Here is a 26771-nt window from a genome sequence, read left to right on the forward strand (position 1 = left end):
AAAGCACTACCTATTGAATACCTTGTAATACTTAATATATTGAATGTCATAAATATATGGCCTGTTAAGGCCTTTCAGACTGTACCTGTGATTAAGGGCTAAATCGCTAACATTGAATTGAATTTATATTGAATTAATACAAAACCATTATTACTTAGTTTAGTCCTGTGAGCCTTTCAATGGTGACCTATACAACCATAAGAGCAGTGCCGAACACTGGAGCCCATCTTCACGGGGATAAGGACAGTAGGATAAAGGACTTTCCCCATAACATTGAATTTTAACTGTGACCCAAAGCCAAAAAAACGAAAAGGGGGAAACGTTTTTCACCGAACAAATCAGATAAGTTATCAAGACCAGATCCTCCTTGAAGCGAAATGAACGAAGATGTTTAATGTAGATTCCACAAGAAGAAATGTGAATTTAACAAACTCCTATGAAGCTGCTTTGATGGACACACTCAGACCGGCAGGGACAAGAGATTGAGAGAGAATTGACTGGAAAATAAAATTGTTAGAAGAGAGTGATGCATCAATAGAAGCACTTTTAGACTAAAACGCGGATTGCTTTGCTAAGAGAAAGAGACAGGCCTGAGAGCCTTTTATCTTACGTTACATGTGATCCTGACCCATCATCATCATCATCCCTTAATACAAATTTTCTTTGATATCATCAGGTGAAAGTTTAACGTTTTCAGGGGCCGTATTCACTCTGTTGTATACCGTTGGGCCTTCGATCTGCATTTAATCGCCGTGGTTAAAAGGTACCCTAATCCATACCCCCCCCCTTTCTAAGGAGCTCCAGTTTGAGCGTTTGACGAGGGAGTTGGAGGAGGAAAGACAGATAGTCGCCAGCCAACTGGAGAGATGCATGCTGGGAGCTGAGTCACCTGACGCGGACAGCACCAGGTAGAGAGGACACACACACACACATACACACACACACAAATGCGCACGCACGCTCGCACATTAAAATAGACCCATTTGTACTTGAATATTATTTCCCGTACTCCTTCATTGCGACACGTCTTTTGGTTCCCCGTAGCAATTGAACCCGCTGCGGAAACTTATCTTGTTCTTGTGTTAATGTCTTCCTTTCGGCCTTCATTTTTTAACTCTTCACACCTTCTGCTCTCCTCCCCTTCCTGTGTGCGTGAACCAAAGCTCATCGGAGAAGTCGTTTGCTTGGAGATCCGCAGGTAAGGCTTGATTATAACTCCTTTACGAATCCCATACACTCTCCGCGTTAATATCCTCCAAACAGTCCGTTCCCTTAGGATGTCCTAAGGGACATCCTAAGGGATGGAGCAGAGCTGTGTGTGAGATGCAGGGGAGGGCCCTTCTGCTTGGTTGGTCGATTGGTTGGTCGGACCATTGCTGGCGTTCCTTTCATAAGGAGAAAAGTGCTTGTTAAACCATTATTTTCTGGGGGCCGAGAGGGACGTAACCCAGACCGTTGTAGTTTATGTTTGAGTGATGGGCTGTATTGTGTTAGAATAATATTGATCATGAATGAAAAGAGTTTTCAAGGTTCCGTAGTTTCTGGTTAGATAATCGTTTGGTTTAATAGACTGTAAGACAGGAAGTCAAAACACTCCTTGTCTCACAACGTTGAACAAGGCTAACTTAATGGAGGCCGCTGTTCGTAAATTACTGAACAATTGACTCGGCTCCAAACTTATCGAGAGCATGCCAAAGAAGTCGTCAGTGTTGCAGCGTTGTTTTGAAAATTGAAACAAAAAAGTATATAATCTAAAAACTTCAGGCCCATTCGTACTTGAAAAGTTTGAGTGTGAACACATCAGAAATGGTTACATGATTCCCATGGCAGTGGCGTCCATTGCGACCCATCGTATCAAACAGATCGAGACCTAAGATTGATTTTCCCGGTGTGCGTTCTCTCTTGGCACGACTCAACGGCTGGCCCACACGGCTCTCCGTGGCTCTGCCGGTGTGCAAACTGCTTTCATTGAGCTCTGCCGTAACCGAGGTGGACTCGGACCAAGAGCAGACCTGAAACCCAGGGACTTCCTCCCTACAGAACTTACTAGATATTAAGGCTACCAGGTAGAGTGGGGCACACTTTTTATACTATATATTTTTATAGTATCCTTTGTATTATTTTTTTCCCATCGACCAATCGATTAGCAGGTCAAAACTTTCAAAGAATTTTCTTTGGTTGACTTCCCGAGTGAGGTGCACTATGTTAATGTATGCTTGTGAGCGTGGGCACTCTTCTGATGTATGCGTGCACGGTGCTGATGTGGGTTCCCATGTATCCTGGAAAACATATGAAATTTCCTGGTAATGGTAGAACATGTCATGGAAACTTTAGTTAGAGACTGAACATAGTCCACACCAACATGAAAAGCACAATTGTCTGTTTTTGCATTGCATCGGCACTAGTCATCCAGAGGCTGCTCTGCACAACCTTTGAACGCATGTGGAGGGAACCCTGCTCCTAAATGCACTCACTGCTTTATCCAATCAGGAGTGTAATCTTTGACCGTTAAAGGTCCACTATGTAGAATCCTGTAGCAAATAGCAGTCAGTCCGTTGATTGAAACCAACTGAATTCCCCTTCTTGGACACTTGTATGCAATGCCCAGGTGTGTGTGGATGTGGGGAGCTCTGTCATGCCAGTGGTTAATGCGGAGCGAGGGTTCAACTTTTCCTACAGAACTTGATTCATAAACAACATTGCTTATAATAACGTGCGATGCAACACAACGACGCTACTAGAAAAGTATCAGAAAAAAATATCACAACAAAAACAGAACAGAACAGCAACAGAATTGTCATTTTCCTTGGATTATACTCTTAGCTAAAACTAATACTAATTAGTACTAATAATATGAATATTATTAAGACCATTCCGCTAGACGCCACTAAATTCTACACACTGCACCTTTAAGAGAATCCTAATCTTGAAAGTGTCCGAAAATCCGGCCAGGGTCTGACATGTTCAAGGGCAGGTTAACAGTACAGATGACTAAACACCTCTACACACATGCACTCACTCACGCACACAAGCACGCACGCATGCACACACACACACACACACACACACACACACACACACACCCTCATTCAGCTGACAGACTGCTGGTGCTCCACAGGCAGCCCAGAGAGGAATGCCTGTGGCGAGAGAGAGAGAGAGAGAGAGAGAGAGAGAATGAGTTGGGGAGAGACATGTGGATGTTTTGCATGCAGCGCTGGATGAAATAGCCAAACAGTGGGGCGGGATGGAGTGTTGTTTTGATGAAAAGGAGGAATGCATACAAAATATATGAAACAGGAGCAGCTTCAAAGGGGATGAAATTACCACGATGCACCACCAACGCACGTGGGCGGGGCAGGGGCTGTCTATCTGGCCCCGGCAATCGAGCTGGCGGAATCGACATCCATCTGTCGCACACATGTTTTAATAGACTATGATGATGATGCGCTGTATTGAAAGAGTTTCCGTGGAAACAAAGAGCGAGAGAGGGGATTGTTAGTCTGAGCCTAACCTCCCTCCCCTCTTCCCTATCTCTCTCTCCCCCCCCTCCCCCCTCTCCCCCTGTCTGCTTGACAGATGCCTCCGCTCTGGGGGAGCCACGAGGAGGAAATGGAGGAGGCGCGTTCGAGACCCCCGTGCCACTGGTCCGCCTCTACCAGGGCGAGGAGGTGCTTCGGCGGCTGGAACCGGAGCGTGTCTCCCTGCACGACAGTGAGGGTTCGTTGCCACGGAGACGCCGGGCCCCCTGACCCCCCCGAAGCCCGCGACTATTCGTTTGACTTGTTTTTAGCAGCGATTCGTTTGTTACGCACACACACATGAAATACACTTGAAAATGATGGTTTATTTTCTTTCTTTCCAACTTATATTAAGTTATTCACTACTATAGCTGCACCCCCAAGTCTACAGTAGGGCACGTCTTTGGTGGCGCTGTCCTGCCTCTGATGGTTCCTCTGTCAGAGGCGGTCTATGGCCTCTTCTACCATGGAATTGCGGGCGTTGTGCCTGTTTTTATGTTTTGACAAATGGGTGCATTCCACCCGTTACGGTTGGGTTTCACGCGCTAGAAACAGATGTTGGCCTCGAAGGTGCTGCCGGTAAGATCAGAGAGTTGGAAAGAGAGAGCAGAAGCGAGGAGCGATTACAAAACGACTGGGAGAGAATACAAAATGGATTCCCCCGAAACCATTAGTGGAAGTAATGGGCTGATTGAGTAATGGTCTGAAATGAGCCGGGATGATTCATACAGAGGCAGGTACGGTCAAATCAAGATATATTCTAACACTGCGTTTCACTCACTGATCATAATGGCTTCTCTGTTAAATTACCCTAAGAAGGTAGCTCCTAAATAAATAGGAGCTAAATACAACATCTTTAAGTAGAGCATTACAATGCATTTTTTTATAAACCCCAATAAAGAATAATTAAGTTGGTAGATGCTGGCCCTGGTGTTTTCTTTACCGGCAGCTACATCAAGAAACTCTCCCGTAGGACATGCGCAGACGGAGCTACGAAGGACAAGCACGTTATGTCCTTCAGACTTGTCGGCAGAGAACGAAGGCACACCTTCCCAGAGGAAAGAAGGCAGCCCATAAAGTTTGGCCGTAACATTGCCTTTGACGCACAGCTTGCGTACTCATGCTTGTGGTGCTAAACATTTTTCCGTTGGGTGACCCAAGACACACTGTATGATTCGTGCGCAAAGGGCGACGATAAATTAACATTGATGAGATTTTATTGAGGAGACGCTTTAATCCAAAAAGACCCGCCATTCATTCACACTTTCACACACCGATGGAAGAGTCAACCACTAGGGCGACAGCCAGCTCGTCGGGAGCAGTGAGGGTTAGAGGTGTCTTGCTCAGGGACAGCGCGACACCCGCTGTACCTCCTGAGCTATTGCCGCCTAAATCCAACATTTTTGGTTGGCGCCAGCTCGCACCGTTGATGCACGAAGACTGTAAATTAGGCTTGACGGGTCCATGTGGTGCTGACGGATGCACGCACGCTATTATTCACCTCCGCCTCCTTACTGCTTGAGATGTGAGAGACCCCTTCACACCTGGGGCGCCCGACACAGTAAACAGTATGCTATTCTGGGCCTCCATGCCGGCTCTTCTGGAGTTAACGATCACCCTTTTAATGGCCCAAAACAAACCCCGACAACAACAACGACTGCCGCTAATGAAGCACACATATATCCGTTGTCTGCTGAGCCGTGGTGGCAGAGTGTGATTAACTGTTGAAGTGAAATGTAAAGGCACAAAGTGTAGACCGGCGAGAGTGTGTCACAATAGTCAAACGGCGGTGTGTTCACTAGATGCGACAGGCCTGTGCGCTACCTTACTGACGTATGTAGTGTATGTGTTTCAGTTTTGGGTTGTGCGCAAGTTTCATTCGTATAAATGTATTGGCATAGCGTAACGCTTTCCATCGTTTACAATGAAGTGCTCCCTGTTTTGAGCATTGTTTCCCTCCTCTTCCTCCCTCCTCCTACTCCCTCTCCCCCCCACCTCTTCCTCCCTCCTCTCCCCGCTCCTCTTCCTCCCTCCTTTTCCTCCATCCTCTTCCTCCTCTTTCTCCCTCTTTTCCCCCTCCTCTTCCTCCGTCCTCTTCTCCTCTTCCTCCCCTCCCTTTCTCCCTCCTCTCCCTTCCTCCTCTCCCACCCCCCCTCAGGCTCCCCAGGCCACTCGGCCCAGATGACCTCGTACTCCGACAGCGGCTACCAGGACAGCAGCGTGGGTTACTATAGCAACCAGAACGTGGTGCGCTCGGAGCCCCGCGGCACCCTGTCCCGGAGCCCGAGGGCCGAGGGCCAGGCGTCGGGACAGGTAGGGCCCGACGCAGAGTTATTATAGTTATTATACATCCAAGGAATGGAAATATGCAAATCAAAATAGTGAAGACATTTTTTTATATGTATTGCTTTTTGACATCCACGTTTCACACTGACAAGCACATTTCAACATTATAATATCGCAACAGTTCTTTAACACAGCCGGCTACCTTCTTTCGAATGAAACAGTCAGTTCCTAGACATCACCCTGTTTATCGAAGAAAGACCCACTGTAGGCAGTTGGACAGCTAACACATATCAAAACAGCCCTTTGAACTATCGCATGCAAAGAAGCAAAGGAGAAGTAAAGCACTGAAGTCCACTCCAGTCACCCTAAACTGACCCCTCTCCTCTCTCCCCTCCCACCATAACCTCCCTCCCCCTTCACCTCCCTCCACCCTCACCTCTGCCCTCCATCGCCACCCTGCCCCTTCACCTCCCACTATCATCATCCCCTCCTTCCACCATCATCACCCCCCCAACTCCACCATCATTGCCCTCACCTCCCCCCCGCCCTCAGCCTTCAGGTCGGGTGCTGAGGAGGATGGGCTCCCTGCCCTCCAGGAGCCAGTCCCCGGGGGCCGGCGCCACCGCCTCCCCCTCCCACGTCTCCATGCGCACCTCCCAGGGCAGTGCGTACGGCTCCCCGGTCCTCTCCGAGCCCAAGCCCCTGGCCTCCCTCTTCCCCGGCACCAGCATGCCCCCCTCATCACCCCCCTCCCCCATGGCCACGTCCGGCGCCCCGGGGCTGGGCAGCGTGGTGGGGGGGCGCCTTGGCTCCACCCTCTCCTTGGTGGAGGGGCGGGGCCTGGCCGGCTCCCCCCCGGCGCGGGCGAGTGGGATGGCGGCGGTGCCGCAGCACTACGGCGCCACGCTGCCGCGGCAGAGCCAGCCGCTGGCGTACGGGGCGGACCCCTACGGGCTGTACCAGAGGAGCGCCCTGCCCCGCCCCGACAGCCTCATAGGTCAGTCTCCGCCACCGCCGCCGCCGCTGGCTGGCGGGCTGCCACCGCTGCTCAGTGTCAGAAGGAGAGACATTAGCTCACTGTGGAGCTGTGACGCTATGTGTGACACACACACTGTGTCACACTCACACACACACGCACACACACACACACACACACACACAGACGCGGTGTGTTTGTGTGTCTGCGTGTATGACTTTTTTTGTGTGTGGGTGACTGAGACTGTGTGCGTGTGACAGCGTCTGTGTGTAGCTGTCACACACACACACACACACAAACCAACACAGGCGCTGTCACTCACACACATAGGCTGTCACGCATACCTAAAGACGCTCTGTGTTTGTTTGTCCGTGTATGTGACTGCATCTTTGTGTAGATGTTGCATACACACACAGACGCTGTCACACACACTCACACACACACACACACACATAGAATGCTGTCATTCACACACACAGAATCTGACACACAGACACACAGATGCAGTCTCACACACACAGCCACTCACAGAACGTCAAACACACACACACACAAACACACGCAGTCTTTAATTAATGGCAAAAAGCGGAAGTTCAGTAGTTCATACTCGTAACTGCGGCTGGCGAGATGCCTTGCTCAAAGTGCACAGTGGGCAGGGAGCCGCGTAGTCATAGGGAGAGAATTCTCCATTATAATTGTTCCAGATAAATCCCCTTTTATCAGAGGAGGAGGGGGTTCAAACCCACCATATTTAATCTTAATCCCTGCCTCTCATTACTGGGAGAGCACAGCCTGTTCTCAGACACAGCTGGCATTGTTTCACAATCACACATACACACACACACACACACACACATTACAGCGGTTGACGTTTTGACAGGACAATCGTGCGTGCCTGTGTGGGTTTGTGTGTGTGTATCAGGGAGAGAGAGATAAATGGGAGGGGGGTGTGGCAGAGACACAGATCTTTATGTTTATGCTCTGAAGTGAACCTCTGCCACTTTTACACTAAGCCTCTCGCTCCATGACCCACATAGCAACAAAAAGCTGCATGACAACCCCCCCAACCCCCACCTGCCTGGTGGCACCCTTATCAGTTATCAGTGTGACTTTGTCTCTGTGTCTCTGCGTCTGTGTGTATGTGATGATGATTTCACGCTTTCCTTTCTCTTGTTTTGCGTTGCGCTCGGGTGTTTGTTGTCGTCGTGCCAACAACCCACCACAACACAAAAGACACAAGAATAGCGATCATCCCAAACGGATGTGGGGAGGCCGCGGGATAGGGGTCACAGGCAGTGGACAGGGAGTGTAAAGTGGCCTTCACGGAGAGTGAAATGGCCTTAATTCCAGCCACGCTGGCAATCTCACACCCAGATTACCGGAAGATAAACTATCAATAGATGGACCCGATTAGCTCATCGCTAATCTACCACATCAATATGATTGTGTGTGTGTGTGTGTGAGTGCTTGTCTGTCGGCGTGTGTTTATGTGTGTGTGTGTGTGTGTGTGTGTGTATGTGTGTGTGTTTATTTGTTTATGCGTGCATGCATGCGTGGGTGTCTTATGTGTGTGTGTGTGTGTGGTATGTGTTTGTGTGTTTATTTGCTTGCGTTTGTGTGTCCGTGTGTGTTTGCTTGTGCATGCGTGTGTGTTTGCTTGTGTGTGGTGTGTGTGTCTGTGTGTCTTTATGTGCGTATGTTTTTCTGTGGCCGTGTTTTATCTGTGTTTGTGTGTGTGTGTTTGCTCCAGGTCTCCACAGCTCCTACGCTGCCCACCAGCTGGACCCCGAGCTGCGGGCCGCCCTCTCCCCCGACTGTCACATGACCCCGGTGTTCGACGACCGCTCCTTCCACAGCCCGCTCTACCACAGCCCCTCCCACGACGACCCCGGGACGCTCTACAGGACCAGCACCGGTAGGGACGACTCTCCCTCACTCTCTCTCTCTTTCTTGTTTGTTCTCTCTTACTTTTTATTGTTCTGTCTCTCTCTTGTTCCCCCTCTCTCTCCCTCGTTTCCTCTCTCTCTCTCTCTCTCGCTCTCTCTCTCTATCTCTCTCTCTCTCTCTCTTTCTCTCTCTCCTTCTCTCAGTAAAAGGTTAGCCCCGCTCTACCAGTCTATCTTGCGGGGTCTTATCAGTCCCTCTAGTCCCCTCAGTCCCTCACCCTCCCCTCACCTTCAGCTAATCAGATTAGGACAGTGAGTCCTAAACTGTTGGGCGCTGTGGGGGAGAGGAGATCGGAGTGAGACCCAGACACTCACACTTTGCTGCGGCGGTAAAGGACAACACATTTCTGAAGATTTAATCTTAGGTCTAGTTCTGTGTTTAAAATGATGGATGAGAGGATGGCGCTGCGATGCACGCTGATGTTTCAAGCGATGCAACTTAAGTTCAAATTAAGAGACGCAGCTTTGAACGCAAGGGGGCCATTCAAATGATCATAAAACCAAAAAAGTGCTTTGTTCATTGTGAAAAAATTCTCAATGAAATTGTACCGCAGCAATAATGCTTTTCAAGATCATGTGAGGAATAAACATACACATTGGCCCGTCCATCGACTGGGCGATCTAAGAGCAACCAGTAAGAACAGATCCCAGGCCTTGTACAAGGAAATATCAATTTTGGCCAGGGGTGTCTCTCAAAAGTATAAAAACACACCGATGGCTGTATGGATTTAGAATAGAGACATTGAATGAATTCATATCATCTCTGTGTGTCTATGTGTTTTTGTGTGTGTGTGTAGGTGTGGAGACGCTCACGCGTGCAGCGAGCCACTGCGGCACGCTGCCGTACCAGCGGAGCAGCTATGGCCTGGGCTCCGCCCCCCTGTACACTGACTCCTACAGGGTCTCCCAGCAGGGGTTGGACGCAGAAACCCTCTTCTCGAGACACTCTGGACTGGGGGACCGGACCCCGTCCATCGACAGCATGCACAAAGATCCAAGGTACACACACACACACACACACTCTCACTCACTCACTCCTCAAAGGTCTTTATGAACATGCACTCAAACATATACACATGTACACACACACACACACAAAACACACACACACTCTCACTCACTCAGGCAAAAGTCTTTATGAACACACACAAACATATACACAGATGCACACACACTCACTCCCTTTCTCTTACTCACTCACTCACTCTCGCAAAGGTCTTTATGAATAAACACACACAGACATATAAGACACACATAGACCTTATGACCCCAAACATTGATCGTCTCATCCCCCCTCTGCAGGGAGTTTGCGTGGCGCGACCCCGAGCTCCCGGAGGTGATCCACATGCTGCAGCACCACTTCCCCTCGGTCCAGGCCAACGCCGCCGCCTACCTGCAGCACCTGTGCTACGGGGACAACCGGACCAAACTGGAGGTGGGCTAGAGCAGTGTTTCCCAAACTTTTTTTCTGGGGACCCATTTTTTTTTGGGGATAAATCTTGTTTATCGCATCTTGTTGAATTAATTTTAGATTTTTTTTTTTTTCATCTAAATATATTTGAAGACCAATTCAAATCTTAAAGAACCTGGCCAGGCAAGAACCGTTGCTCAAAACCTTCTTAACTCTTTTAGGATTCGCTAGTTGGTCCATCCAGGAATTTGCGAGGGAAATGAGAGCAAAAGCTGTGCCACACATCTATTCAGCGCAGCCTTGTCGTCGCACTTTTTGACCTATGACCTCTCATTTACCATAAACGACATTCACAAAAGACGTACAAAAGGTTTTTCACAATCATTTCTGCGATTTTTACTCATTCCCTCGACTTTAAAAACCCTTCTCAACTATCTCAAAACATCTCAGTGAAACTAAGGAAGGAGTGAATATAAAGTGTTGGAGAAGTTGGAGAAGCCGCGGTCAAGGATGAGGCCGGCGTCATTGATGTGGTGGCGTATGCTGCCATCATCGTTCAAAAGCCCAATAAAATCCACCACAGAGCCTTTGTGTTTTTTCCTTTGGTCCAGGGCATCCATCTTGATTTGATGGTCATACTTTCATATCGTATCTGAATTGTTTTCATCAGACTCCTTCGAAAGGAAATCTGTGGCTTGTCTTCGAGTCTCCTCAGTTTGTTTTGAATAACGTTGCTCATAAGCGATACCGCACGTTGACGTTCATTAAAGGCCTTCTGTGCAACTGAGGAACTTTGTGATAAAAAAAACGACAATTGAGAAAATATTGAGAATACAGTAAAGCCCTGCCTTTTAGCATATTCTTTGTCATCACGACGAAGGGACACTGTTGGCGATGTGTGTGGACGCGGGGAGCTCCATCTGGGCAGCGGTTGAGATTATTATTATGCTTCCCGGACACTTGATGTATAACGCCACGGTGTATTTATGCTATAATACACCCTGACACGTTATACGCCTCATATCAAAGTTGTAGCTTTTAATTTTAAAATTGGCAATTGGCGGTTTTATTGGCAAGTAGAATCAATATACCCTCATACTTAAAAGATAAAGGTAGATTAAAGCAATAGGAAGCAGGTTGGTGTCATATGGCTTTTTGGTGGCTGAAAGAATATTTACAAAGTAAAGCTGTGGGTTAGTGGTAGAGTTAGTCTTCAGTTAATCTTAGTTGACCAACCATTTTTACGCCAAACTTGTTTAGAATTATGAATAACTAATAGTCTTGTAGTATTAGTTTTGTATAATAGTCATTCTATACTCTTTTAAATATGCTAGAGTTTTCGCTCTAGTTGTAAATAAACCCATAGCAATAATGTGGAAACACCAGTCTATAATGCAAATTTCTGAGCGAATAATATAATAACATTGTGCCTATCATTTTAAAACGTTCAACATTCGTTCACCACAAATGACTCTTAAAAGCAGTGCCAACATTTAAATATATTTTAACCATTCAGCGAACAGAAGGCAACAAGCTGATTATCATTAAGGGGGCCACTCAATGACATGCAGAAGCGTCATCAACACGCCCACTGAAGTGGTATGAGAAATACTGACTTTCTACCCCTAATTCACATATAAGATAATTCACATTTCCTACGGAGAAAATACTACCTCAGGGGTTGTATTATTCAGGAGATTTTCAGGGTTCAAATGTCAGGATATGTTGTTCACACATACGGCCCATCAGGAGAATATCAGGACTTACACATGTGTCTGAAAGCAGCTAGTGTGAGCATCTGATTACATTATAAAATTAGTCAATTTATGGTAACAGAGGTCAGTGTTTAATGGACGTGTAGTATACTATGCATGCAAATCAATTATTAAATAGCTTTTACTGTTATTCAGGGCTGAAAAGTGTATTGACATTTTAAAATACAAGGCAACTACTATTGGTTGAAAAAGTTGAAAATAATAATCATCATTGAGATTAAACATCTCTTCCAGTGTCCTGGCCAAGACAGGCAGCCGTAGCCTACAGTCACACATAGCATAAACACAAAAAATAAGAAAAATAAAACAACTTAAACAGTCCGCAGGGGGGAGGGGGGGATATCAATATCGCAAGACATTTGGGAAGGCTCAAGGAGACGAGTAATATTAAGTTTGAGCAACAAAGTGTAAAGACATTTCGGGAGGCGCAAGGAGGAGAGTAATATTACATTTGAGCAACAAAGTGTAGTCTTGTGGTGGACTCTATAGACATAATTCACCTTGAGGAGGTGAGAAATTGTCTCTTCCCTTCTTTTATCGTTATTTCTTAAGTCTATAGACAGAATGTGTTGCCTGGGAGAGTTTGTCGACGGCAGATCCGTTATGTTTAAAAACGTAACATCATACCTGGGTGAGTGTCGCTGCGGTGTGTGCACGTGCGTGTGTTATAACCTGCACGAGAGCCATTGGCGGAGCCGTTATGTTTACTGGCGAGTGTCACTGCGGTATGTGCGTGTGTTCTTACCTGCGCGTGTGTCGATGGCGGATGCGTTATGTTTAAAAACATAACATCTTGGCTAGGGTTGGGCATCGTTTGGATTTTAACGATTCTGATTCCGATTCCGATTCTCAATATCGATTCCTGTTCTAAACGATTCTCGATTCCGATTCTTTGAGGTGCAGGAGAAAAAAAAGACAAGAATTTTTTCATTTGAAAAAGCCTTTACACAGGCCATTATATTAATTCACATTGCCGAGGGTCCCTAACTGTAACTATAACTGAATTCTGCTGAAGTGACACAAGTTGGCAGCAGTCTAAAAAGCAAAGAGCTGCAGCCCAGGTGGATGTATATGTAACAAAATAAAACAAACTCAAACCCTGGCGCAGTTGTGACAAATCATTAACAACAGTTCTTGTTTAGGAAGGTTATCATGTCTGCCTTCTCAGGCAGTAAGCGCGACCGTTCCGCACAGATTGTGTTTCCTGCAGTAGAAAACACCCGTTCACTAGGTGTTGAGGAGGCCTGGACACATAAATATGAGAAGGCCAGACATGACAGTAAAGGATAAGTTTGTGTCTGGGTCCAGAACCAGGCTGCAGGGTCAGACGATGTGATGATTGGTGGCGTTTCCAGGTACGTCTGGATCTCCCTTTCAGCACGACTTTCCATGGACATCAACCCCTCTTGTGAGGTCCTCTTCATGGCATCCTCCTCAGCAAAAAGCTCCTCCAGTGGAGACTTTTTCGATTGTTTGGAAGGAGGAGGCTGCTAAACAAACACAGGACAGAACAGTTAAAAAAAACATTAAAAACATATTTCATGACTGAGAAGAACATACCAAATATAATTTCAGTAATCTACTTACATTCTCCTCTTCCTCCTCGCTCTCAGTCTTCACACCTTCCTGGTTTCCCTCGCCCTGCATCACACCAACCTCTTCTGAATGGTCATGATTGACTGCCACCGACTACAGAGAACATAATATGGAGAGGGACAGGTAGATAGAAAAGATGGATAGAAAGATGGATAGAATATAAGAATAAAATGAAACAGCAGTGAACTGTCTCAGCCACCAGTACAGAGAGTTGTCACAGTCTATAATAGAATATGTGCTAATAAAGGCATGCACTTAACTGATTAACAGTAGATATGTTGTGGTAAGGTGATTAAAACATTATAAACAGTACAGTGTTAATGATTACTGCATGGATGTAAAATGCAAATTAAATATAAAATGTTAAGGAGTGAGGGAGACAGTATATATATTTGTGTATGAATGACATTTCACCTCTTCAGAGTTTGCCAGCAACTTCCCCTTGATCCGTTCCCAGACTGCGGTGTTGTTGTCCATCTTATTCTTGAAGCGGGGATCTAAGGCAGTGGCTTCTTCCAAGAAGAACCTGATGTCCTCATTCTTCAAAACAATAAAAATAAAACTACTATTGCATCAAGCCACAGGAACAGAAGTATTTAATGCATTTTAATCTTCATTCGTTTGATATCCTCAGTCATTACCTTGTACCGGGTAGACATATTTCCCCAGACCCTTTTCTTCAAGTCAGCTACAAATGCTGTGTCTCCATTTACAGCAGCGAAGTGTTTCTCCAGCTTTTGGATGATCGGCAGGATCTGTCCGGCTGTTGGGCTTTTTTCAGTGGAAACACAGAGCGTGCAGGTGTACAGAACCTGCATCAGCCTGATGAAGTCTTCTGCCTTGGTGAAATCACCATCTGTCAGCCGATCAAGCCTGTGTACAGTTCAAAATATAGATTTTTTTTTGTCTCTTTAAACAAAAGCAGTGCTATTTGACAAGTGAGTTTAAATTAATTCCACTGCATAATACAGCAAACCAGTGTGCTAACTTCTTCCTTAGTACCTTATGCACGTTCTTACGCCTAATTTCATTCTTATATCCTATATAACATCTTCCTATCTCTACCTGTCCCTCTCCATATTCTTTCTCAGGCGTTGGTCCAAGCTGGCTGCTTGTATTGCAGGGTATTATTCAAGGAATCTCTCCATCATTAGGTAGAGAGAATTCCACCTTGTTCTCACATCGAGAATCAGTGAATGTTGAGGGAGGTCTGACATGAACAAGAAAATCACAAATATGACATGCAACTTTGATATTGTGTAATCAGACAGATTTATGTAATGTTGCATTGTTTTACCAATGTTAATACCAGCTAAATGTACATTGTGTGCAGTGCACTACTAAAAGTACTTTAATTTGATCCTTGTGGTATCCAATTAAACTCAAGACATTGATTCTTACTTAGGACATCCTGCTTTTCCCGTAGAACCACCTTTGCCATGGACGACCTCTTCATCCAGACGATGATGGCACGAATCTTTGCAGTCCACTGAGCCACTGAGCTGCTGGAGTACAGACTTTGTGCTGCTAGGTTTAGTGAATGAGCGAAGCAGCCGAGCTTCACAAACTGCAGCCGTTTGATGGCTACGTCCATATTGGCCGCATTATCCACAGTAACGGCTACTACTTTATCAAACACGCCAAATTCTTTCAGGATGTCGCCGATTTCCTCTGCCACGACAATTCCTGTCTGGGCTCTGTACACAGCTTTTGTTGCGAGAACTTTCTGCCTCATGTTGCTTTCCACTAAATAGTGCACTGTGACAGTTAGGTAGTGGTCTTGGGTTAGGCTAGTCCAGCCATCACAAGTGAGAGCTATGTGACTGACCTCACTCAGCTCTGAGATCAGATTAGATTTTTCTATCTGGTACCATGCCGGGATCAATCTATTAGTTAAACACTCCCTTGTAGTCCCTTGTGTACTTCGGGTTCATTGAATGGATCATATCCCTGCAAACACAAAAACAAACATAAGATATCTTAAAAGCCTTTAACTTTTAAACAGAGCATAAAAGCAATTTGCAATAAATACACACAAACACTTCAGCACATGTCCATATGTTGTGATGTTTTTAAATCAAACGAGCACTGTGCCAAAGACAAATCTGTCAATAAAGTTAAACCTCAACTGTTACTGTAACTTAGGTCAGGGGTAGATAAAGTAGCTACAAGCTAAGTTAATTTAACGTTATTCTTATTTATTTACCTAAATGTGGGCGACTCGACGTCGCTAAAGGGATGCAGCCTTTTTACCACATACGCAGTTACTTTTCTGTGGCACTCAGCAATTTGCTCCGCTGACAGCTTTCCCCTTGCTGCCATGCTGAAAGGAGTTTGTTGTATCTTTGCTGGCTGGGGTCTCGGGCCGGTTAACGTAGCAGCAGCAGCCGCAGCAGCAGCAGGCTCAGACTGGCTAACGTTAACGTTAGCATCACTCTGCGAGCGTTCAACAACTATGAACAGATTTGACACAGTTTAAGCAACTGGTAGTCTATAACTTAAGCTAGTCTGTTAAGAATAAGACAATCATAATTTGTATGTACCAACCTGATTCCGTTTCCAATGAGGAGTTACTAGCTGATGGTTGACTGTCCAAAGTGGAGGAAGCGACGGGAGCACGAGACCGACGCAACGCGTCAAACACACTACACTCGTTAATTGTTATACCATGCAGCAGACGAAGGTGTTTTCTCATGTTTGTTGTGCACCCTCCTTTGGCAGTAATAAGTTTATTGCAGGTGTTGCACTGTGCGAAGCCGTCCTTTTTTAAATTAAAATGAAGCCAGACTTTTGAGCGGCGTTTGCGGTCCATGTTCGAACTTCAGACAACTGATGTTTAGCGGAGCACGCGGCGGAGTAATACAAACCCCGCCCCGGAAACATGCGCGCGCATTTAGGAACCGATAAAAAGAATCGAAATTCAAACATCGTCTTAACAGTTCCAGAACCGGACGTTAGGAACCGGTTCCTTTTGAAACCGGTTCTCGGTGCCCAACCCTAATCTTGGCTCGGCGAGTGTGTCGCTGCCTTTGTCTTGACGTGCGGTGTGTGCTTGTGCGTGCGTGCGTGCGTGTGTGTTTGTGTGAGCTGCAGGCTGCTTGGCACATGCGCACATGAGTAACTTGAGTAACTGGTGCGACAGGCCTGCTATTATAGTAGTAAGATATATTTTAAGGTGTAAAGCGATCAGCTGAATTCTTTGGTAGGTCTCCTCTGTATCGGGGGGGGGGGGGGGGGGGGTCGGTTGAGTTGGTTCGTGAGACTCGTTCCACTCCTTAGTGCCCTTCACACCTTTCATGACATTACGGGCCAAAGGACCAAGGGCCATGCGGTGAAAGGTTGAACACACAGATGGCCTGTTGCTGTACTCTACAACATGCTTGACCTCTGGTGATAATGCTAACTAAACAGCGTACAACTGCCACGGGTGTAAACTATGTTTTCGGTGGTAAAGGGAAAAATATCTATATAAATTGGATCAATCACTGAGTGACATCACGGTTGCCAGTAGTAATAAGTGTTGCAAATTCAGTCTAATCAAGTGTGTCCTCTTGGGTAAGACCTAGTGACTCTGCTAAAGATCTCTTACCCAGTATCTTTGTAAACTTTGCTTTTTTTTATTGCTTTCTAAATGTAATCTTTTTTTTTCTCTCCAGTAGTAAAATGACTCAACAATGCAACAATAATTGACTATGCCATTTGCTAGTCCATATAAAAGAAAATAATTGGCTTCTGTGTGATTTACTTTGGCTTACCAATAAGTACCTAGGCTTTTTATAACAGTAATAATGTGTTACGTTGCTGAATAAGTAGCCTTCAAATAAGCGTGTGATATGAGGGATTTAGGCATTAAATTATGCACAAGGCCGTTGTCTAATATCAAAATATCAAATATATAGGTTAACATGTTTATATAAACATGTAGTTGGCCCTATAGTCTGGGAAGGTTAGCTGTCTGTGAGATGAATGTCACTTGGAATAAGTACCTGAAAGGGCAATTTCTTCAAATAAGTAATAATCTAGTCTGCTATAGATGACATTTGTAGTCTTATAGTAAACCCGCATCTTTGCGACCCCAGCTGGAGAAACCAGCAACTGCGGCCTTGCAGTGACAGTGGGGTTAATTTGACAGCGTATGAAGCCGCGACAATGCTTTTGACCTTGTTTTCCGATAAAATTTGCACATTTTAAGAATACATGCATGTTAACAAGAAATATAGACAAAAGTCCTGAAAGGGTGATGCTGAAACTTGCTTGAGAGTTGAACTCATCTTTTTATATTCACTAGCGGCCAAAATGCACACCCCCCCCACTGTGGTTCCTGTGTTAAATCAGGACCAGCGAGTCCACCATGAACAGTCGGATCACTGACGAGAAGAAGATGCCACGTTTGTGTACGTGTCCTAAAGAGTGGAAGGCATTCAAAAGTTTTGGAATGGTACCTTTATTTAACGTGATGCCTGCCAACCCCCCTTCTGTCGCCGTTCAGACGGCTAGAACGGCCATCTGTCTCGTATGGGTCTTAAAATAAATGTCCTGCCAAATGTACTGCTTGGACTGCTCTTTGCACTGCCTCCAATGGAGTGAATAACCGCCCGCTCTCCCACTGATAGAGCCAAGGTACGCTCCTATTGGAGGGAAGTTTGTGTTACTATCACTCTTTGCCATTTTGTAGAGATGGAGTTTCCCATATTTCAGATTCAGACTCCCGTACTGCGCCTCAATATAGTAAATAATAATAAAAACTGAGGACTGAGGGGTTGGCCTCAGTGGCCCAGACCACACCTCCTATGAGTGGCCAGGGCCAAAGAGAGCAGCCCTGATTGGCTGCTCTCTGGACCAAAATCATACATAACATTTTTTTCAGGACATTTGTCAGATTATTCTATCCATATTGACTTACAACACCGACAGCGGTGTCAACCACGCAAGGCGTCTGGAGCAGTCAGGGTTAAGCTTCTTGCCCAGGCTCACCTCGAAACTCTAGGAGCCGGGGATCGAACTAGCATCCTTCAGTTTCAAACTAACCCGCTCTACCTCCTGAGCTTAGCCGACCCCTGTATCCAATATGCAGTTTCATCTTTTGAGTGGTTAAACATTTAGGTACAGGTTCAGGTTTCTACTGCAACGTTCATTTGAAAAATGAACACAACATAGTGTGGATACACTTCAGGCATTTGTAAATCCTCTCGCAGGTGAAAGGACGCAGATAAAAGAGAGGCGAGATGAAACGCCCATGAAGGCAACAGCGACAGAGACGGCTATCCCAACCCGGCGTTGCCAGATAAAAGCGCTTTGCCCAAAGCCAAGGACATCAGTCATGGCAGAACCAATGTGAAATGTAACTGTGTCCTGTCTGTATGTTTTATATAGCCTGCAATATATTAAGTAGGCCACAAATATAATGTCTCTCAAATCAATATCTCTCCAATTGATTTTGAACGTAACTTCATCATCGCGGATATTGTTTGTGTTCCGTCTGTCGCCTAACCCTTAAAAACAAACCAAATGTATGAGATATCTTTTAAACGTTCCAAATTAATCAATCAAATTGAATGATGGGCTTTGAACTTTAAAGTTAAAACAATAAGTGTGTGTGTTGTTGTGTCGGGCACACATCCCCATGCATGGAGATCTCAACTGCTTGAGTCTTTATCATTCGTTATATAATATCATTATAATAGGCCTTCCAGTGTTGACATGTCCCTCAAACAAATGTTTCTCAAATGTTACAATATATATAAAAAATAACTGACTGTGTGGGTTGTTGCATCTGACACACGTCACGTTATGTGCAGGTGGGAGTTGTCAACGCTTGCTTGTTATTATTCGTTTGTTCGTATAATTGACCGTTGGAACTCGGGGAGGTTTGTTCGGAAAAATTGTCAAATGTGGAAATGAGACTAATCAGAAGTAAATTGCTCTCGATGAGCCGTTGAGATTACGAATCAGACAAGGGGGACTGTGGAATGTCGAACTGAATGCATTATCGTGATCTGCAACGATAAAATATAAAATATATAAAAATACCACCCGAAATTAATTAATCAAAGTTAAAAAGAGGCAGTTTGAGATTCATATAATGTCTGTCTACCTGTCTGTAAATAGCACTGTGATACTCATGGAATTAGCATTGTGGGTGTCCAAGAAGGGTGGTCGGCCCTCACACATGCGTGTCTAAGGATCGCTGTGCGTCACACAAGCAAAGTACGTTTGTACGTTCACCAGGTGAGATTTCTGTCCTCGTGTTCTGCAATGCCATCTGTTGTAGCCAGTAGGCTACAATGTTTTCTAGGTGAGCTTTTTTGTACAAATATTCTAGAAAGCTGTGTGTATGTAGTTAGTATACTAACATGTTCACAAGATGAGTTTTCTGAACACATATTCTAGCTAGCCGTATGTTTAGATTTTTTGTTCACCAGGTGAATCTCTCAGTATTTGTACTGTTCTGAGACCAGTTCTCTGCTGTGATGGTCCACCAGGTGAATCTCTCTGTATTTGTACTGTTCTGAGACCAGTTCTCTGCTGTGTTGGTCGACCAGGTGGTTCTGTCAGTATTTATCTAATCTAATCTAAATCAGGTGCGTCACCTGGGCGGGATCCAGCTGCTCCTGGACCTGCTGGACCACAAGGTGTGCGAGGTGCAGAAGAGTGCCTGCGGGGCCCTCAGGAACCTGGTGTATGGCAAGGCCACCGACGACAACAAGGTCACCCTGCGCAACTGCGGTGGCGTGCCCGCCCTGCTGCGGCTCCTCCGCAAGACCACCGACAACGACGTCCGCGAGCTGGTCACTGGTAGGCCCCATCCCCCGCCCTCACACCCGCTGTGTCTGTCTCTTGTCTTGTTGGCTTATTATGACCTGTTGGTTTATGTGTGTGTGTGTGGGGGGGGGGTGTGTGTGTGTGGGTGTGTGTGTGTGTGTGAGGGAAGCCTTTCAGAGGTGCTCAAGTAAACGGCTCCGTTCTGGCGTCTCTGTGCGTCTGTCCATCTGCGTCTGTCTGTCTGTCTGTCTGTCTGTCTGTCTGTCTGTCTGTCTGTCTGTCTGTCTGTCTGTCTGTCTGTCTGTCTGTCTCTGTATCTCTATCTGACTCTTGCGTCCCTGGTGTGTCTGTCTGTATGTCTGTCTGTCTCAGGGTTTCCCACAGAAAATGTGTTACTTACGGTGGTGGGGTTTGCCGTCAGACCGGTGTGGGGCGGGGGTTGCTGTCTGGCACTCAAAATAACAACTGAAACAAGAACAGTCAAAGAATCTGTGCAATTTCTCCTTTTAAAATAATCAAAACGGAAGATTTTTATTTATATTTTTTGGACGACGACAACGTAGTTAAGGTGGCAGGCGTGTGTTGCTTAGGCGGCAGCCGAGGCTGTAAAGTGCTGTGGGAAACCCAGTCTCTGCATCTGTCAGTGTGTCTGTCCCGTTTCTTTCTGTCTGTCTCTGTATCAGTCCATGTGTGCGTCCTGTGTCTGTCTGTCTGTCTGTCTCTGCACCGGTCCATCGTGTGTCCGTATGTCTCCACATGGCAGGGCTTTATAGCGGGGGAGGTGTGTGAGAGAGGTGGTATGCGAAATGCACGACGCACCCATCGTCCCTCAACACAGATGCTCACGTTGTGGGGGGGGAGCTGTGACAGGTTATCTGGAAATACTTCCCCGCCATGTAGCGCCTGGCCGACAGTCGCCATGATTCGCGTTTGATTTACACCCCGTTTTACACCCCCCTAGTAGCCCAGTAAACAACAGGGCTGTGTGGCGTTCACAAGCTTTCCTTCTGTGGCATTTCTCAAAAAGTTGAAAGTCTGTGTCGAAGCTATCGAGTCCTTCTTCGACCCACACACTGACACACACAGACACTCGACCGGGATTAAACGGCCCAGACCGCCGTCACCACACGCTCCCACGGAGGCTGGTTTCATTCTCTAACGTCACAGATAAATGTTGATCTGAGTTCATGTGTCGTTCTTTTTGGGTGGAGCTGAACTTTCCTCAGTCCTGAGCCAGATCCTTTCTGGTCGGCCTCCAGTTGAACAGATAGGTTGATGTAGTTTGTCTTCCAGGAACCCAGAATCCCATGAATTTATATTTAAGCTAATTGGCACACTCATTGATTGTGTGTGGGTGTGTGTGCTTGTGTATGCTTGTGTGTGTATGTGTGTGTCTTTGTGTCTGCGTGTCTGTGTGAGACCCTCTTATGCACTGTGTGTGTCCTGTTAAGAGTGTATGCCTGTCTCATGACCCTAGTTAACTGGGACGTCATCCACCATTATGCTCTCCAGGGAAACGTTTGTTGGGCACACGGCGCAGAGTCGGCCTTAATAGGACGAGAATAAATCTATTCATGGAGAGTTCAAAAGTGTAGGGATATGTTTGTATCTCTCATTCTTATAATCCCTTATCCCCCCCCCCTTTTGTATGCTTGTGTCTTTCTCTCTTATTCTCTCTCTTTATCTCTCTCCATCTCTCTCTCTCTCTCTCTCTCACTCTCTCTCTCTCTCTCACTCTCGCTCTCTCTCCATCTATCTTTTTCTCCATCTATCTATCTCTCCTTTCTTTCTCTCCATCTCTCGCTCCATCCTTCTCTCTCTCTCTCTCTCTCTCTCTCGCTCCCCCCCCCCACTTCCCTTGCCCCTCCCCCTCCCACAGGCGTGCTGTGGAACCTGTCGTCTTGCGACGCAGTCAAGATGACCATCGTGCGCGACGCACTGAGCATGCTCACCAACACCGTGGTCATCCCCCACTCCGGCTGGAGCAGCGGCGCCGTCCCGCAGCGTGACCACTCCTCCCACAAGCTCCACGCCTCCCTGCTGCTCCGCAACTCCACCGGCTGCCTCAGGTGAGGCCCCCCCTGAACCGCTAGGCACCCCGGGGGTCCACGCGTAAACACGATCTCGCGAGATCTCCTTCGTGAGATCTTTTTGCAATCAAATTTGTATTTATTTTTTCATTCAGAAAAATACAAATGATCAATCAAAAGCACAACGTTTAAAAAAATACAAATGACCAGGCAGTGTGACATATTTTATTAAATAATGATATACAGAAAAATAGACTCATCTCTCCACTCCTCTCTCCTAGTCGTCTCTCCTCATCTCTCCACTCCTCTCTCCTTGTTGTCTCTCCTCATCTCTCCACTCCTCTCTCCTCATCTCTCCACTTCTCTCTCCTAGTCGTCTCTCCTCATCTCTCCACTCCTTTCTCCTTGTTGTCTCTCCTCATCTCTCCACTCCTCTCTCCTTGTTGTCTCTCCTCATCTCTCCACTTCTCTCTCCTAGTCGTCTCTCCACTCCTCTCTCCTAGTCGTCTCTCCTCATCTCTCCACTTCTCTCTCCTAGTCGTCTCTCCTCATCTCTCCACTCCTTTCTCCTTGTTGTCTCTCCTCATCTCTCCACTTCTCTCTCCTAGTCGTCTCTCCACTCCTCTCTCCTTGTTGTCTCTCCTCATCTCTCCACTTCTCTCTCCTAGTCGTCTCTCCTTATCTCTCCACTCCTCTCTCCACTCCTCTCTCCTAGTCCTCTCTCCTCATCTCTCCTATTACCTCCTCTCCTCTCCTCATCTCTCCCCTCCTTTCTCCTAGTCTTCCCTCTGGACAATGAGGTTTTTTGACCTCATTGTCAACTTAACGTCATGAATATAATATTACCATAAATATAAAATATAAGATAAACTTGTATACAAATATAAGTAAAACTAATCTAAATAAAATTAAATCTAAATAAGTAAATCAGCCATGATTTTGGTTTAACTCATCCACTCTCGTGGTTTACATGCGTCCTGAAATATGAAATCGTTGGCGAGCCACTGACATACATCTTATTTCAAACTAGTGAACACAGCTTCCATAGCTGTATCTTTGCTACGTCCAAAACAACAAAAGTGCATCCAAAATTCCCTTGCTAGGTAGTTTCCACCAATAGAGCCTACAAACGAACAAATACATACAAATACATACAAATATTGATGTGTGTCTGTGTATCTGTATGTTTGTCTGTGTGTGTGTGTGTGTGTGTGTGTGTGTGTGTGTGTGTGTGTGTGTGTGTGTGTGTGTGTGTGTGTGTGTGTGTGTGTGTGTGTGTGTGTTGTATACGGGTATACACATATAAATACACGTACATTCATATATATTTGTATATACAGTATATGGTTATGAGTGCAGACTCATCCATTCTGCTCGTCTGTAGCATCATGCTGCCAGCTCTAGTGAAATTGTGCATTCTTTCCTTGACTGCCTGAGCAGTTTTGTGCTGAAGACTGGTATTGGCTCAGAGACCAGCCTTAACTGTAACTGGGCAGGTTTCAGGCCGCCCTGTAGGCCAATGTATACATTGCTGTGTGTGTGTGTGTGTGTGTGTGTGTGTGTGTGTGTGTGTGTGTGTGTGTGTGTGTGTGTGTGTGTATGTATATATAGATAAATATGTGTGTGTGTGTGTGCCTGAGAAACCCCTAATCCCTGGGTTTGTAAGCATGTGTGTCCAGTGTCTGTGATTTAATTGAGTCCACAGTAAGCGTGACCAAAGATGATAAATGTAGTCCCTGAAAACACTTGATCAATATTAAGCCTTGTATGTCCGCGTTCTGTGTTGCTTTGTTTTTGAATGTATTATGTGTGTCTGTGTGTGTGTTTGTGTATTTATCATGTGTGTTTGTTTGTGTATGTATTGTGTGCTTCGTCTATTTTAAATAGACGAAGCACACAATACATACACACACAAACACGCATAATACATGCACAAACACATACACATGACACATACACAAACACACACATGATAAATAATTTATCATGTGTGTGTTTGTGTATGTGTATGTGTGTGTTTGTGTGTCTATCATGTGTGTTTGTTTTTGTATATATTATGTGTGTTTGTCTTTGTAATATGTTTGTTTGTTTGTGTATGCATTATGCATGTATTTGTGTATGTATTATGTGTGTTTGTGTGTATCTTGTGTATGCATTATGTGTGTGTTTGGGTATTTATCATGTTTGTGTATTTATTATGTGTGTGTGTTTGTGTATGTACTATGTGTCTGTTGTGTGTGTTTGTTTGTGTATGTATTATGTGTGTAATATGTTTGTTTGTGTATGTATCATGTATGTGTGTTTGTGTGTGTATCATGTGTATTTCTTTGCGTATGTACTATGTGTGTTTGTATCATGTGTGTGTTTGTGCGTATCATCTGTGTTGGACTGTGCATGTATCATGTGTGTTGGATTGTGTATGTATCATGTGTGTGTCTGTGTGCGTCTCAGGAACCTGAGCTCTGCAGGGGAGGAGGCTCGGAGCCAGCTGAGGTGCTGCGAGGGACTGGTGGACTCCCTGCTCTACGTCCTCAAGTCCTGCGTCAACACTGCAGACTACGACAGCAAGGTAACCACTCTCTCCCCTCCACCTCCCCTAGGCATCTCTCCCCTCCACCTCCCTCCTCTCCTCTCCTGTTCTCTCCCCTCCTCTCTTCTAGTCTCCTCTCCCCTCCATCTCCCGCCTTTTCTCTCCAGTTCTCTCCCCTCCACCTCCATTCTCACCTCTCCCGTTCTCTCCTCTCCTGTTCTCTCCCCTCCTCTCTTTATCTTCTCCTAATTCCCCCCTCCGTCTCCTGTTCTCTCCTCTCCTGTTCTCTCCTCTCCTGTTCTCTCCTCTCCTCATCTCTCTCCTCCACTCACCTACTCTCCTGTTCTCTCCCCTCCTCTCTCCTTGTCTTATCTTCTTTTCCATCCTCTCCTCACCTCTCCTCTCCTTTCCTCTCTCCTAGTCTCCACCTCCCTCCTCCCCTCTCCTGTTCTTTCCTCCTCTCTCCTCTCCTTTCCTCTCTCCTAGTTTTCTCTTCTCTTCCATCCTCTCCCCACCTCTCCTTTTCACTCTCCTCTCATTCTTGGTTTTCAACTCTTCGCTCTTCTTCTCCATTCTCTCCCCTCCCTTCCTCTCCTTCTCCTCCTCATCTTTCCCATAATTTTCTGTCTTTGATTCAATGTGAGCAGAGAAGCACGACACTGTATCTTACCCTCCCCTCACAGTTGATGCCCCTCTAAGATACAGCAGGAGTGCATCCAGAATCCCTTATCGTCTTCATAACCTTGAGGGATCGTTTCCCTAAGGGGGGAAGAACATAAATAGCATATACTATGACATCTGGAGCTGCAGTGGCCAATATCTATACCTCACTCATCTGGGAGGAGGATCGATTGGGTTTCGTGGCTAAGGGCCCCCAGGACATCAGAAGCGGCCCCTGGGCTCAACCCCCAACCCTCAGGCTGCAGTTGAGTGACTGGCCAAAGGGGGCAGTAATGAGGAGGAACGTCTGAATCTTAGCCGTTGTCCCTTTAAAGCAGGCGACACCATGTGGAGATCCACTATCATCCATTCACCGTGAACTTGCCTGCAGCACTTAGATACAAGATCTTCAGTGAAATGTCATAAAAATTAATATGCATTAGGCTAAATGTAAACCGCCTTCGTAGAAACAATTACAATGATTCACGATTCTCTTCCTACAGTGGGGCCGAGGTGTGTGAGGTTGAGTGTGTTGATGTGCACGCAAAACAGTGTTGAAGCGTGGGTGCACGGCGCTGATGTGCACGTGCGCATCAACGAAGCCATCGGAAAGAGTTTAGTGCGATCAGTGATTCCACTAGGGCTGAATTTCAGCTGAAATAGCCTCATACAATGACATAACATTATAACAGAAGAACACAAAAACAACTTAACACGTTTTCTTTGGCGTGCATGTTGGCGCAGAAACTGTTTTGAGTCTGCGATGTGCAGCCGTCCCACCGCCTGTGTTTCATTATACTGTTGTTTCTCTTCTACACCATCATACATGTACGCTACTTTTTATTATTAAGTCACTCTGTGTATCTTGGACTATATATGCTTCCTATATTTTGGCTAATAGCCAACCGGGAGCTAACGTGCTTCATGTGTTTCTCACACTGCTATAGCCGAACACCGTTCTGTCAGTGTTTCTCCATAGATTTCTCTTATGAAAACAACGATAATTAACAATAGTGGAGTGGTAGGTGCAGCAGGGGACAACTATGATATCAGATTTACATACAAAAACAAATTGCATTTGGGGTGGCCAACATTGTTTGCAGCGGACATTGGGTAATGGCTAGCCTAGCTAATGCCAGACCAAGCTCAATCGTAGATTGCACGTTGGTCTGGGGAAGTTGCTGTCATTTTCTTCAGCACAAGAGGCGTGATCAACGGGCCTAGTTCAACTGACTCTGTACGCGATTGGCTGCTTGCCGTTGCTTGCCGTCACTCGTCATT

At 46.0% G+C, this 26771-nt stretch overlaps 1 protein-coding gene across 1 annotated transcript in view; it reads left to right on the plus strand.

Moving 5' to 3' along the window:
* LOC307074107 (plakophilin-4-like) overlaps positions 1-26771 on the plus strand; it is a gene marked incomplete at both ends in the record, with an annotated part of 42074 nt that overhangs the window by 6700 nt on the left and 8603 nt on the right. The window contains 11 exons of the mRNA XM_079734109.1: positions 796-908; positions 1164-1198; positions 3577-3717; positions 5677-5831; positions 6357-6801; positions 8531-8695; positions 9524-9725; positions 10029-10161; positions 20090-20303; positions 22150-22339; positions 24752-24869. Of these exons, the coding sequence (XP_079590235.1) occupies positions 796-908; positions 1164-1198; positions 3577-3717; positions 5677-5831; positions 6357-6801; positions 8531-8695; positions 9524-9725; positions 10029-10161; positions 20090-20303; positions 22150-22339; positions 24752-24869 (1911 nt within the window). The remainder of the gene's footprint in view (positions 1-795; positions 909-1163; positions 1199-3576; positions 3718-5676; positions 5832-6356; positions 6802-8530; positions 8696-9523; positions 9726-10028; positions 10162-20089; positions 20304-22149; positions 22340-24751; positions 24870-26771) is intronic.

The sequence above is a fragment of the Pollachius pollachius genome, assembly GCF_949987615.1.
Source record: "Pollachius pollachius genome assembly, chromosome: 4".
Classification (NCBI taxonomy): domain Eukaryota; kingdom Metazoa; phylum Chordata; class Actinopteri; order Gadiformes; family Gadidae; genus Pollachius; species Pollachius pollachius.